At 31.2% G+C, this 15,348-nt stretch overlaps 1 protein-coding gene across 5 annotated transcripts in view; it reads right to left on the minus strand.

Annotated features, from left to right (window-relative positions):
* Positions 1 to 428: 428 nt before the first annotated feature.
* Positions 429 to 15,348, minus strand: part of LOC113098796 (neogenin) — an 83,751-nt gene continuing 68,831 nt past the window's right edge. For 2 of the 5 annotated variants that reach the window (XM_026263885.1, XM_026263884.1), the window contains exons 7-9: positions 8,073 to 8,209; positions 3,252 to 3,406; positions 429 to 836 (exon numbers count right to left, since the gene is read on the minus strand). In XM_026263885.1, the coding sequence (XP_026119670.1) occupies positions 654 to 836; positions 3,252 to 3,406; positions 8,073 to 8,209 (475 nt within the window). In that variant the 3' untranslated portion in view covers positions 429 to 653. The remainder of the gene's footprint in view (positions 837 to 3,251; positions 3,407 to 8,072; positions 8,210 to 15,348) is intronic. The other 3 variants (XM_026263888.1, XM_026263887.1, XM_026263886.1) reach the window with 2 other exon arrangements.

Below are 15,348 nucleotides of genomic sequence, written 5' to 3' on the forward strand. Positions count from 1 at the left end.
CAGCGCACGTGAAAATGAAAAGCATGCACACTTTTCTAATAAAGCAGCACGGTTAATTAAACATTCAGCATTCGCTGGAGACTCGCACCCGTGCCAGGTGCGAAACAGATCTCACACCAGCCATCCAATCAATGCAGCGTCATTTGCGCCTCTGCCTGACGTGTGAGAACATGTGTTCAAGCCTTCAATCAGTGTGAGGAAACGTGAGTACGAATGCATGCGTGTGAAACCTGAGAGAGAGAGACGAGCTACAGAAAAACAAAAATAGACTAAACTGTGCTGTAAAAAACGTCTAGAATGTCTTAACAGGATGCATACTGTAGTAACACAACCTCCCACAACAGCCTCACAACGAGTTAGCAGCAGAAAATGTGAATATGTGGATCTCACGCTTATGACACGCTGAAAAAAATTCATAATAACATTAAAGCCACAAAGCGTTTGGACTCATCCCCAGAAAACATCACTGACGGACTGCCACGACCCATCCTGTGATAATGATAGCTGTGTTTAATTCCTGTCAAAAGATCAATCGGTGAGTCTTGGCAAGTCTTTAGCCCATCACCGAACTAGAATAAACACTCGAGATCTGAGGGATTTGGCTCTGGAGCCGAACTGAGCTATCCTGCACACGTTAAATGAAGTTTCTTCATTTAAGACGAGTATTTTTGCATAAACACACACAGAAATGCAAATATATGGAGAGGGAGTTTACCTAAATCCAGTATGATCAGCTGAGCGCTTGCCTGGACGTTCCCGGCGTCATTCTCCGCTAAACATTGATAAAAACCTTCATCTGATTTTACTAAACCCAAAACCTGCAGGTCATGCTGCTTCTGTGGGGACACAAACAACAAAACAGAGCATTGCGTAAGAATTAACAACACTAACGCTCTTATTATTGTGAAAAAACAAGACGGCTAAATATGACAATTTTCCTGGATAAAGAATTACGGGATTTAAAAGATTTTAGATGTCATGGGTTTTAAAACTTTATCCATATATTTAAAAATGTAATTAACAGGACTGAAAAACATCAACCAATTTAATTAAATCATTACTTAAAAACTATTTCATTGATTTCATACAGTTATATATGTCAATAACAGGACTGAAAAATGGCAAAAAAATAAAAATCATTACTTAAAACTGTATTCATATAGTTAAATGCATCAGTAACAGAACTGAAAAGCATCAATCAATCTATCAATAAAATCATTACTTCAAAATGATTTCATTGATTTATTACAGTTAATTTCACACAGTTGTATATGTTTATAACAGGACTGAAAATATTGCACAAAAAACCTACTTAAAACTGTATTCAACCAGTAAAAAGTTTAAGAAACAGGACTGAAAAACATCAATCAACTGAATCATTACTTAAAACTGTATTCAACCAGTAAAAAGTGTAAGTAACAGGACTGAAAAACATCAATCAACCAAATCATTACTTAAAACTGTATTCAACCAGTAAAAATTGTAAGTAACAGGACTGAAATACATCAATCAACCAAATCATTACTTAAAACTGTATTCAACCAGTAAAAATTGTAAGTAACAGGACTGAAATACATCAATCAACCAAATCATTACTTAAAACTGTATTCAACCAGTAAAAATTGTAAGTAACAGGACTAAAAACATCAACCAAATCATTACTTAAACCATGTTCAACCAGTAAAAAGTGTAAGTAACAGGACTGAAAAACATCAATCAACCAAATCATTACTTAAAACTGTATTCAACCAGTAAAAAGTGTAAGTAACGGGACTGAAAAACATCAATCAACCAAATCATTACTTAAAACTGTATTCAACCAGTAAAAAGTGTAAGTAACGGGACTGAAAAACATCAATCAACCAAATCATTACTTAAAACTGTATTCAACCATTAAAAAGTGTAAGTAACTGGACTGAAAAACATCAATCAACCAAATCATTACTTAAAACTGTATTCAACCAGTAAAAAGTGTAAGTAACGGGACTGAAAAACATCAAGCAAATCATTACTTAAAACTGTATTCAACCAGTAAAAAGTGTAAGTAACTGGACTGAAAAACATCAATAAACCAAATCATTACTTAAAACTGTATTCAACCATTAAAAAGTGTAAGTAACAGGACTGAAAATATTGCACAAAAACCTACTTAAAACTGTATTCAACCAGTAAAAGTGTAAGTAACAGGACTGAAAAACATCAATCAACCAAATCATTACTTAAAACTGTATTCAACCAGTAAAAAGTGTAAGTAACGGGACTGAAAAACATCAATAAACCAAATCATTACTTAAAACTGTATTCAACCAGTAAAAAGTGTAAGTAACGGGACTGAAAAACATCAAGCAAATCATTACTTAAAACTGTATTCAACCAGTAAAAAGTGTAAGTAACAGGACTGAAAAACATCAATAAACCAAATCATTACTTAAAACTGTATTCAACCAGTAAAAAGTGTAAGTAACAGGACTGAAAAACATCAATAAACCAAATCATTACTTAAAACTGTATTCAACCATTAAAAAGTGTAAGTAACTGGACTGAAAAACATCAATAAACCAAATCATTACTTAAAACTGTATTCAACCATTAAAAAGTGTAAGTAACTGGACTGAAAAACATCAATAAACCAAATCATTACTTAAAACTGTATTCAACCAGTAAAAAGTGTAAGTAACAGGACTGAAAAACATCATTTAATTAAAATCAGGTTTTAAAACATACAGTTAAAAGCGTTGGTAACAGGACTGACAATTGCAAAAAATTAAAAATAAAATAAATAAAAATCATTACTTTAAACTGTATTCGTACAGGTAAAAGTGTCAGTAACAAGACTGAAAAATGGGAAGGTATAAAACACAAATAAAATAGAAAAAATAGCCAATAATCCGGATTTTAAACAAGGACTGAAAAAAACGTATTGAAAAATTTAAAATATAAAAGAGAAAATAAAAGATAAAATATTACAACACATCAGGTTTTAAAACAATGGTTGATAACAGGGTGGAAAAAAGAAAAAAAGGTTGCAAAAAAGAAAAAAAGAAAATACAATAAAATAAAGGATTAGAAATGGTTGGTAACAAGATTACACAGCTGTAAAAACTTCACTGACCCCTTTGTTTAAAAAAGAAATAAAAGATTCACCAGTAAATAAAATAAACAAAGACATTTAAAAAGAGGAATGAATGGTAAAAATGGTTTACTGTATATAATCATGCATAAATGTGCATCATCAAGAGTGTCTAACGTACCACTATCCTGAAATAATCGCTGGGAATGACCGTGTCTCCATCCTTCATCCATTTGACGGTGGGCGGGGGCGAGCCGGTGACGTCACACTCAAAGATGATGTCCATGGACTCCTGGGCGTAAGTGTTGGAGGGTCTCGTCAAGAACCGTGGGGGAACTAGAAGAAGAGAATGAATGAATGCAGGTATGAACTAGAGAAGAGGTCACCGGGTGCATTACAAAATAAAAGAGCAACATCCCATCACAGGGATTCGTGTGACAGACGTGGCTATGGTGGGATTGGCAGCGGCAGTAAAACTGAGTTTCCTCTAAATCACAGTTTCTTTGGAAACCGCATTCATCAGGGAACAAGCTAGTTTGCATCCTCTCCTGATGTTTATAAGTCGTGCAGGTAATGAAGCACGTTCAGTCGGGAAGAACAGAGCAAGAATACAGAGTCGCTAAATATAAAAAGAGTTTCAGATCCAGAGGTAGTTTTCTTATCAGCGGCTGCCAAAAGTGCGTCAAGGATGATTGATTCTGTATTTTTCACGCCCAGCTTTACCTTCTAATATCAACAAGAGACAGAAAATCAACAGCGCTCCATCTGCTGTCAGTTTGAGGGGGAGAAACAGAGGAAGATTCGTTTCCTTGAACTCTGCTCCGCTAACGATCTCTGGCACTCACTGTTTGTGGTGTGATCTCAATTCTCTAAAGCGCAAAAACACACAGTTGTTTCTCTCCTGCATCAGCCTTGGTGAATAATGCTGTTTTCAGACAAGAGTTTTGTTGTTTGGATGAACCTGAGTTCGATCTTCTGACCCTCAGACTCCTGCAGGACTGGGTTCACACCGGCTGTGCTCTCAATGGAATACTTGTTTACTGCGAAGCACATACTGAAAACCATCTAATGCTTTTAAAAACAAGTTATAGGCCTATGTGAAAAAAGTATGCCAATAACATAATATGCTACATCAATGGTCTCAAACTGATTCCTGGAGGGCCACAGCTCTGCACAGTTTAGCTCCAAGCCTAATCAAACAAACCTGATCCAGCTAATCAAGCTCTTCAGGATCACTAGAGACTTCCCAGCAGATGTGAGATGGAGCTAAACTCTGGAGAACTGTGCGCCTGAAGGAATTGAGTTTGTGGCCACATTGTCACATGACTTCATTCTCCGTATTTAACTCTGAAGTGTGCAGGATTGACACAAGCAATACACAGAACTGAAGTATACACTGAAATATTCACAACGTTTTTTGATCTGATTTCCATAATTCTGAGATTGGAATATAATATACTTAGACATATGTTAAACACAAATACAAAAAACACCAGTTTCCACAAAAATATGAAGCAGCAGTGATAGTAATAATAATAAATGTTTCTTGATCAGCAAATCCATCATTTTAGAATGATTTGTAATGATGCTGAAAATTCAGCTTTACATCACAGGAATAAATTACAGTTTGCAATATATTCCAATAGGCAACAGTTATTTTAAATTAGAATAATATTTCACAATTTTACTGTTTTTATTGTATTTTTAGTCAAGTAAATGCAGCCTTGGTGAGCATCAGAGACAAAAACATTTTCTACTCATAACAGAACTAATATAAAATATTATAATAATAAAAGAAGATATAATTTATGTATATGTACATATATATTACTTTATTTTAAGTGTATATATATATATATATATATATATATATATATATATATATATATATATATATATATATATATATATATATATATATATATATATATATATTTGTGGTGCTAAAAACACCTTAAATCAATTTGCAAATGATAGAATGTTTTTTGCATTTAATTGGGAGACAATAAATTACATATAAAATAATATAAGCGTAATGTACAAAAGTAACGTCAAAAAAGTAAACGTACTTAAATATATACAAGACTACTGAAGCAAGTGGATGTGAGAGTAATAATACGATAACAGATTTTCAGAACACATCCTTTCATTTTAAGAGTGACTTTTAAAGCCAGACCCAAGCCAGTATTAACAGTGTTTTACACGGCTCTTTACAATCCTGCTAATCTGAGAGGGAATCCGCGTAAAATCCCAGCATGTGAACCACGGCTCTCAAAATATCCGCAGCACAAGAGTTATGAGTCACTTCACATGCAGATATTAAGAGATTAACATGCCAGCGTTTAATAACCCATCTCAGTGTTTCACAGTATGAAGAAACGGTCACTATAACTCTATCACGGCCCTCATCTCCCAGAAAACCTCTTAAAAACACCACAGAGTTATTTATACATCCAAAGTCAGCCAAAGTCTTGCAGGAGAAGCACAGATAATGACAGATAAAATGCAAGAAATCTCTCTTTCGGAAGAGGAAAAAACTAATTGGCATTGAAAGCACATCATAAATTAATCACATCAATGAAAGCAGCACAAGCAGGCATGAAAGAGAGCTAAAAATATGAAGTGAGTGAGTTCGTCTCAGTGCAAGTTAAGATCTTCTGTGACATGCTGTTGATTACCTCAGAAAACTGGAAGTTTATTCACCTAGAAAAGACTTGTATAACATATTTTACCTGTCTATAGAGTTTGACGCATTGCTAACCTGGAATTTTCCTTTAGTAGGTGGTTAACGCAGTTGCACAGACGTACAGGAACTATAAAAATGCTCAAATAAGCACCTGCGTACATGTTTTTCAACTTTACACACCTAAACGGCCTCTACGCTAGGTGTGTTTGTGCTACCATCTGACACAAAGCGGGTTATTTTTACCCATCAGACGCTAAATCAGATTTCCTGACTCCCCATGGGAGATTCAACTTCCTGAGCTCTGTAACAAACCCATCCATACGTGCGTCAGTACCTGCCAGAGAGGTGAAAAAGCTACTGGAAAAGCGGTCCGAATGCATCTGGATGGGCTGAACGCAGCAGGAGGGAGTGAAAATAACAGCTCGGGTCAGGAGGGTGAAGAGATCATGAACACACTGCCCACCGCTGTACGCTTTATCTTACTTTACTCTTGATTTTATATTGCACTGAAATCTCTTGCATCACCGCAAGCATCCATGTCTCACAAGAAAAAAATACATCTAATTAGAAAATCCAATTACGGTATGGCTCAATTTCAAGAGTCAGATCAAAGTTAGTCTGGGCTTCAGGCGGCACGACCACATGCTGCACACAAAAATCCCCCAAAACTGCAAGCTCCGATCTGACTGACTGGCATTACGCAACTTCCACGAGTCAGCCTGCGTGAGTTTTTATCAGTTCGCCAGAAAATGGATTACAAAGTTTTACACACATTTTGAAACTAGATTTGCCAGGTTTATGGCAAAATGTAGAGAAATGTAGCATTGCATCACTCGCTGATCAGTGGATCCTCTGCAGTGAATGGGTGCCGTCACATTGAGTCCAAACCACTGATCTATAGAAATGACTGGATCGCTCACTGCGTTCTAAACCGTGTTCGAGCCGCTATCTTACTGTTCCCTACTGGCAGAGCAACAAAACACTGACCGAAAAAAAAATCACAATCTTTTACAAATGCATTTTTAATTCAGATGTGTTCTGCAATGTTTGTGATCATTTGGGGGAGGATAAGTGATTTATTTAAATAGTTAAAGAGACAGTTCACCCAAAAATGAAAACTCATTAATCATTAGTCATTAATTACTCACCCTCATGTCTTTCCAAACCTGTAAGACCTACGTTCATCTTCAGAGCACAAGTTAAGATATTTCTGATGAATTCAGATAGACAGCAAGGGTACTACACATCGTTAAAATAGTCCGTATTACATCAGGGGTTAAACTGTAATTTTACAATTAAAACTAAACAAAAAACTGAATGTAAACAATGCAGAACGGATGTTTTCTTTCAGATCAAAGTGTAAACAACAGAAAACGTGTGGCGCAGCAGACACAGAACAGTTCATGCTCATTCTCTCCAAAATAGCACCAGGGTGACACGGAGGAGACAGATTATTGAATAAAGTCATTATTTTTTTTCTTTGTGCACAAAAAGTATTCTCCTAGCTCCTTGCATTTTACATTTTGGGTGAACTATTCCTTTAATCTAGGATAATGACATCATACAATGAACTTACAGAAACTAGATTTTTCAGTAGCCTGACAGTTTTTAATGAGACGAAACTTAAAATAATATCAGAAATGTAGCACTTGAAACCTTGAGAAAACTTTGCCATAAAGTTAAAATGTTAAAAAGGGCATTCAAGCAAAGTACATTAGTGCGCACACATTCGGCCTCAAAAACCAAAAACCTTTATAAGTAAATTGTCACATTCAACATAATGCTACAATTATGTTATAATGGCGTTACAGACTTTTTTAAAGCCCCACCGTGCAGTAATTTCCTCTGCGTTTTCTGCAGCACTTTTTGAATGAATGACCACTGTCAGGCTGTTAGTGCATTTACCTGTTCACACGTACCTGTCTCATGTCAAAAAAAGGAAATTATGGTTATTCAGGTGGCCACATTTAGTCAAAATTAGAGCTGAGTTTGAGTTGTGCATGCATTAACTCACATCTAGAGAGAAGAGGCTTTTAAAAGTGTTTCCATGCAAAACTCCACATTAGACGGAGCTGTAAATTCCCACCGATTCCCCCAAAAAATAAATCCTATGCCAAGAGATGAAAATAATACAGAAAAAATGAATAAATAAAAACAAAACAACGCTTTGAAGTACCTCCTCCGCAGAGGAAAATGCCGTCTAGACACGTGTGAGTCTCAAAAGCCTGAACAGTGTTGCTAATAATTACATACGGGAGGTTTAGTGCTGCTTAGTGAGTCTGTTTGTGCTGAACTGAATGGTTTTGGGAAATGTACCGTGCACCGTGAGCTCTGCCTGGATCTCGCTGGTCATGTTGCCGCTGTCCGTCTGGCAGGCATATATCCCAGCATCCTCTGCGGTCAGGTTGACGATCTGCAGGCTTCCCCCGCCAATCACAGCAAAACGCTCACGGCTGGAAAAAACACAGAGAGAGAAAACGAGGAGATGAGGATGTGTTAAAACCAGCCACCTCAAGCACACCACTGTAATACCGGATCGAGATGGAATCGAAAACAGGATACAGTATGGATTTAATTTCCTGCAGCTTTTCCTTTATGGCTTGAATGCACTGAAAGCAACTTCCCCCGAGTGTTTCGCTTGAGGTTTCTCGAGAAAAACAAACACTGTTCCCGGTTCCTCCCCGATGATTCGGAGGCAGGAAGATAGAGAGAGAGTTAATCTAAGATGAGCTGAGAATGGAAAGAAAGAATAATCAATAGTCACACACAACAGAGTAGAGAAAGCAAAGAGGAAGGATAAAGAGTCGACAGGGTCCCGCTGAACACAGTCAGACCTCCAAACCTCATGTCACTTTATTACAAATGCACTGCTATAGGGGAAAGAAAAGATATCACCAATTACTGAGTTTGACTAAGAACGGAGAGTAAACCGGCCTTGAACGATAGTTTCCCACATTCACCTGCTCACGCGTCAACAAGTGTCTTCCAACACACCCAAGTGTCAAACTACAGCTCACAGTGGCAATGACCAAGGCTGAGCGAATTCTGGTGTCAACTTGATGTGAGTTCTTGTAGAAACTGAGACATGAATGTAGCAATTTTAAATATCATGCATTACCATTCAAATGTTGGTGCCATTATAAAAAGAAACGTATACCAAAGTGGAAGTAAATCTGTTTTGTGTGTTCTATTTCAAATAAACGCTGTTCTTTTAAACTTTCTATTAATCAAAAAATCCTGAAATGTAAAATGCATCAAGGTTCCCACAAAAACATGAAGTAGCACATCTATTGTAATAATAATACATGTTTCTTGAGCAGCAAATCAGCATTTTGGATTGATTTCTGAGTAATGATGGTGAGAATCCAGCTGTGCATCACAGTAATAAATTAAATTTGACTTTATATCCACATAGAAAACCGTTCTTTTAAGACGTAATAATATTTTACAATATTACTGTTTTCACAGTATTTTGATCAAAATAAATGCACCTTTCTAAATTCAATCTTACCAACCCCAATTGTAAATTATTGCATAAATACAAACATTTTGTGTAAAAATTACAATATTTTATATTGTTAGAAATTGACAAGAATTTGACCATTTCAGAACTGATGTTTGTATGAACAGATTTTCACAATTTCACTCTACTTGAGTTTAAAATCTGGGTTTATACATTATTAGAATATTTGAACATTATTAGACATTATTAGAATGTTTGAACATTATTAAACATTATTAGAATGTTTGAACATTATTAGACATTATTAGAATGTTAGAACATTATTAAACATTATTAGAATGTTTGAACATTATTAGACATTATTAGAATGTTAGAACATTATTAAACATTATTAGAATGTTTGAACATTATTAGAGATTATTAAACATTATTAGAATGTTTGAACATTATTAAACATTATTAGAATGTTTGAACATTATAACATTATTAGAATATTTGAACATTATTAGACATTATTAGAATGTTAGAACATTACTAGACATTATTAGAATGTTTGAACATTATTAGAGATTATTAAACATTATTAGAATGTTTGAACATTATTAGAGATTATTAAACATTATTAGAATGTTTGAACATTATTAGAGATTATTAAACATTATTAGAATGTTTGAACATTATTAGAGATTATTAAACATTATTAGAATGTTTGAACATTATTAAACATTATTAGAATGTTTGAACATTATAACATTATTAGAATGTTTGAACATTATTAGACATTATTAGAATGTTTGAACATTATTAGACATTATTAGAATGTTTGAACATTATTAGACATTATTAGAATGTTTGAACATTATTAGACATTATTAAACATTATTAGAATGTTCGAACATTATTAGAGATTATTAAACATTATTAGAATGTTTGAACATTATTAGACATTTTTTTAATGTTTGAACACTATTAGACATTATTAGAAAGTTTTAGAATGTTTGAACATTATTAAACATTATTAGAATGTTTGAACATTATTAGACATTATTAGAATGTTTGAACATTATTAGACATTATTAAAATGTTTGAACATTATTAGACATTATTAGAATGTTTGAACATTATTAGAAAGTTTTAGAATGTTTGAACATTATTAAACATTATTAGAATGTTTGAACATTATTAGACATTATTATAATGTTTGAACATTATTAGACATTATTAGAATGTTTGAACATTATTAAACATTATTAGAATGCTTGAACATTATTAGACATTATTAGAATGCTTGAACATTATTAGACATTATTAGAATGTTTGAACATTATTAGACATTATTAGAATGTTTGAACATTATTAGAAAGTTTTAGAATGTTTGAACATTATTAGACATTATTAGAATGTTTGAACATTATTAGACATTATTAGAATGTTTGAACATTATTAGACATTATTAGAATGTTTGAACATTATTAGAATTTTTTTGAATGTTTGAACATTATTAGACATTATTAGAATGCTTGAACATTATTAGACATTATTAGAATGCTCGAACATTATTAGACATTATTAGAATGTTTGAACATTATTAGACATTATTAGAATGTTTGAACATTATTAGAATTTTTTTGAATGTTTGAACATTATTAGACACTATTAGAATGTTTGAACATTATTAGAAAGTTTTAGAATGTTTGAACATTATTAAACATTATTAGAATGTTTGAACATTATTAGACATTTTTTGAATGTTTGAACATTATTAGACATTATTAGAATGCTTGAACATTATTAGACATTATTAGAATGTTTGAACATTATTAGACATTATTAGAATGTTTGAACATTATTAGACATTATTAGAATGTTTGAACATTATTAGACATTATTAAACATTATTAGAATGTTCGAACATTATTAGAGATTATTAAACATTATTAGAATGTTTGAACATTATTAGACATTTTTTTAATGTTTGAACACTATTAGACATTATTAGAAAGTTTTAGAATGTTTCAACATTATTAAACATTATTAGAATGTTTGAACATTATTAAACATTATTAGAATGTTTGAACATTATTAGACATTATTAGAATGTTTGAACATTATTAGACATTATTAGAATGTTTTAACATTATTAGACATTATTAGAATGTTTGAACATTATTAGAATTTTTTTGAATGTTTGAACATTATTAGACATTATTAGAATGTTTGAACATTATTAGACATTATTAGAATGTTTGAACATTATTAAACATTATTAGAATGTTTGAACATTATTAGAAATTTTTTGAATGTTTGAACATTATTAGACATTATTAGAATGCTTGAACATTATTAGACATTATTAGAATGTTTGAACATTATTAGACATTATTAGAATGTTTGAACATTATTAGAATTTTTTGAATGTTTGAACATTATTAGACATTATTAGAATGTTTGAACATTATTAGACATTATTAGAATGTTTGAACATTATTAGACATTATTAGAATGTTTGAACATTATTAAAGATTACTAGAATGTTGGAACATTATTAGACATTATTAGAATTTTAGAACATTATTAAACATTATTAGAATGTTTGAACATTATTAGACACTATTAGAATGTTTGAACATTATTAGAAAGTTTTAGAATGTTTGAACATTATTAAACATTATTAGAATGTTTGAACATTATTAAACATTATTAGAATGTTTGAACATTATTAAACATTATTAGAATGTTTGAACATTATTAGAAATTTTTTGAATGTTTGAACATTATTAGACATTATTAGAATGCTTGAACATTATTAGACATTATTAGAATGTTTGAACATTATTAGACATTATTAGAATGTTTGAACATTATTAGACATTATTAGAATGTTTGAACATTATTAGAATTTTTTTGAATGTTTGAACATTATTAAACATTATTAGAATGTTTGAACATTATTAAACATTATTAGAATGTTTGAACATTATTAGACATTATTAGAATGCTTGAACATTATTAGACATTATTAGAATGCTTGAACATTATTAGACATTATTAGAATGTTTGAACATTATTAGACATTATTAGAATGTTTGAACATTATTAGAATTTTTTTGAATGTTTGAACATTATTAGACATTATTAGAATGTTTGAACATTATTAAACATTATTAGAATGTTTGAACATTATTAGACATTATTAGAATGCTTGAACATTATTAGAATTTTTTTGAATGTTTGAACATTATTAAACATTATTAGAATGTTTGAACATTATTAAACATTATTAGAATGTTTGAACATTATTAGACATTATTAGAATGTTTGCACCTTATTAAACATTATTAGAATGTTTGAACATTATTAGAAATTTTTTGAATGTTTGAACATTATTAGACATTATTAGAATGCTTGAACATTATTAGACATTATTAGAATGTTTGAACATTATTAGACATTATTAGAATGTTTGAACATTATTAGAATTTTTTTGAATGTTTGAACATTATTAAACATTATTAGAATGTTTGAACATTATTAAACATTATTAGAATGTTTGAACATTATTAGACATTATTAGAATGTTTGAACATTATTAAACATTATTAGAATGTTTGAACATTATTAGACATTATTAGAATGTTTGAACATTATTAAACATTATTAGAATGTTTGAACATTATTAGACATTATTAGAATGTTTGAACATTATTAGACATTATTAGAATGTTTGAACATTATTAGACATTATTAGAATGTTTGAACATTATTAGACATTATTAGAATGTTTTGAACATTATTAGACATTATTAGAATGTTTTAACATTATTAGACATTATAGAATGTTTGAACATTATTAGAATTTTTTTGAATGTTTGAACATTATTAAACATTATTAGAATGTTTGAACATTATTAAACATTATTAGAATGTTTGAACATTATTAAACATTATTAGAATGTTTGAACATTATTAAACATTATTAGAATGTTTGAACATTATTAGACATTATTAGAATGTTTGAACATTATTAGACATTATTAGAATGTTTGAACATTATTAGAATTTTTTTGAATGTTTGAACATTATTAAACATTATTAGAATGTTTGAACATTATTAAACATTATTAGAATGTTTGAACATTATTAAACATTATTAGAATGTTTGAACATTATTAAACATTATTAGAATGTTTGAACATTATTAGACATTATTAGAATGTTTGAACATTATTAAACATTATTAGAATGTTTGAACATTATTAGACATTATTAGAATGTTTGAACATTATTAGACATTATTAGAATGTTTGAACATTATTAGACATTATTAGAATGTTTGAACATTATTAGACATTATTAGAATGTTTTGAACATTATTAGACATTATTAGAATGTTTTAACATTATTAGACATTATAGAGAACACTGAAAACAAGTCATTTTTATGAACAACTTAATCTAAGAACATTATTATTCATTATAAACTATTGTTTATTCTAGACTCTAGCATGCAAATTAATGGAAGCCATTTCAGAATAACTAACTAAAAGTTGTTACAAGACAATTATGTCATTTTAAAAATTATGTAGCTTTTACCATAAAAAAAGCTCACACCGTAAGCTTTCTATTGCGGACGACGTGCTTTTAAACTAACTTTTTGAGAACTTTGTTACCAGCTTAAAAATGTAATATTAAAAGAACAATCGATTCATACAATGTTTTCTTCCAACACTGTGAGAACATCAAAAACGAATTCCTTCATAAGAATCAATGAACATGAATGTTTCAGAGCTTGCGTTCCCATAGGATCACAGGAGCGTCACTCCAGCGCAGCTATATTTAGCATCTCCCAGTCACTGTTAGTCAGTGATGAGACAGCAGGCGCCGCTCGGAGAAACCAGGTCCCCAAACCCAATGAGAGATTCGTTAAACGCATGAGATGACAGAAGTCAGATGACGCTGCGACGGGAGCCCCTGAGAGACCTGAGGCGGCGGTGGCCGGATAATTAAAAAAGAAATTAAAAAGAAGATGAGTCTATAAAGTACAAAGAGCCTTGTTAATTGTCTTTTAGCAGAGCATTAATGCACCAGACTGGAGGAGGGTAACAGAGCATGATGGGTAAAAAGTTAGTTTTTAAAGGAATAGTTCAGACATTATGTTCCTTTGTAGATTTTAAAATATTTTTTTTGCACTTAAGACATTGTTTATTCACTCAAAACCAAAGAAAAACAAAAAAGAGTTACTTTAAATAAAAAAAAATATAACATTTCAAATAAATTATTTTTTCTCACTTAGTTTCCAAAACAACATTAAAATTTTCAGTTGAAAATGTTTAGTTGAATTTTTTTTTACAAAGCTATATAGATATAAGAAAATGGTAAGATAAAAATAACAATTTCTAAAACTTTAACAGAAATTACATTGAAAAGAGAACTTATAACAATTAAATCTAATTTAATCTATTAAATTAAAAATAACATTGAAATGTTACCGTTCTGCAAATTTATGGGAAAGAGATCGGGTAAAAAAAAAAAGTCCTTTAAATTAGCACAAAATTAAACCCATGAACACTTAATTTGGTGATAATTGTCCCAAACAAAACCACAAACTGGATAACATCTGATTTATTTAAAACTCAAATTAAATCTTTAAAACTTTAACTTTTGAAACCCTGGTGGATACAGGAAAAAAAAAAAAAGATACACTCAAGTGTTCTTCTCTTAAACGTTATCTTTGAGAGCATCTGGATAACCATTAACACACTTCAGAAGGATCCTTATATTAGGATTTATTATCCTCCATTTCCCAGAATTCTTCCATTCAAAGGCCAGTTTAAATTTACTGTTGTTTGCTAAATCTGACCAACCATTAAAAACGTAATAAACTTACTATAAATGTTTAAAGCACATGCAAACAATTCCAGGACGTTGTACGTCATAAACAGAAACATGAGGGCAAGATTTCGAAGTAGAATGCATAATATTACCAAAAACATAAATCAGTGTACTGCACAAAGAGGAAGTGCTTGCTGAAAATTGACGCCCATCCATCCAGCATTGGCGCCTGTTTGTGAGCAACACCTGACTGGATTTACATTACACTTATATTACAATCTTCCCCTTGCAAATGCTC

This window comes from Carassius auratus, unplaced genomic scaffold, assembly GCF_003368295.1.
Source record: "Carassius auratus strain Wakin unplaced genomic scaffold, ASM336829v1 scaf_tig00216674, whole genome shotgun sequence".
Lineage (NCBI taxonomy): Eukaryota > Metazoa > Chordata > Actinopteri > Cypriniformes > Cyprinidae > Carassius > Carassius auratus.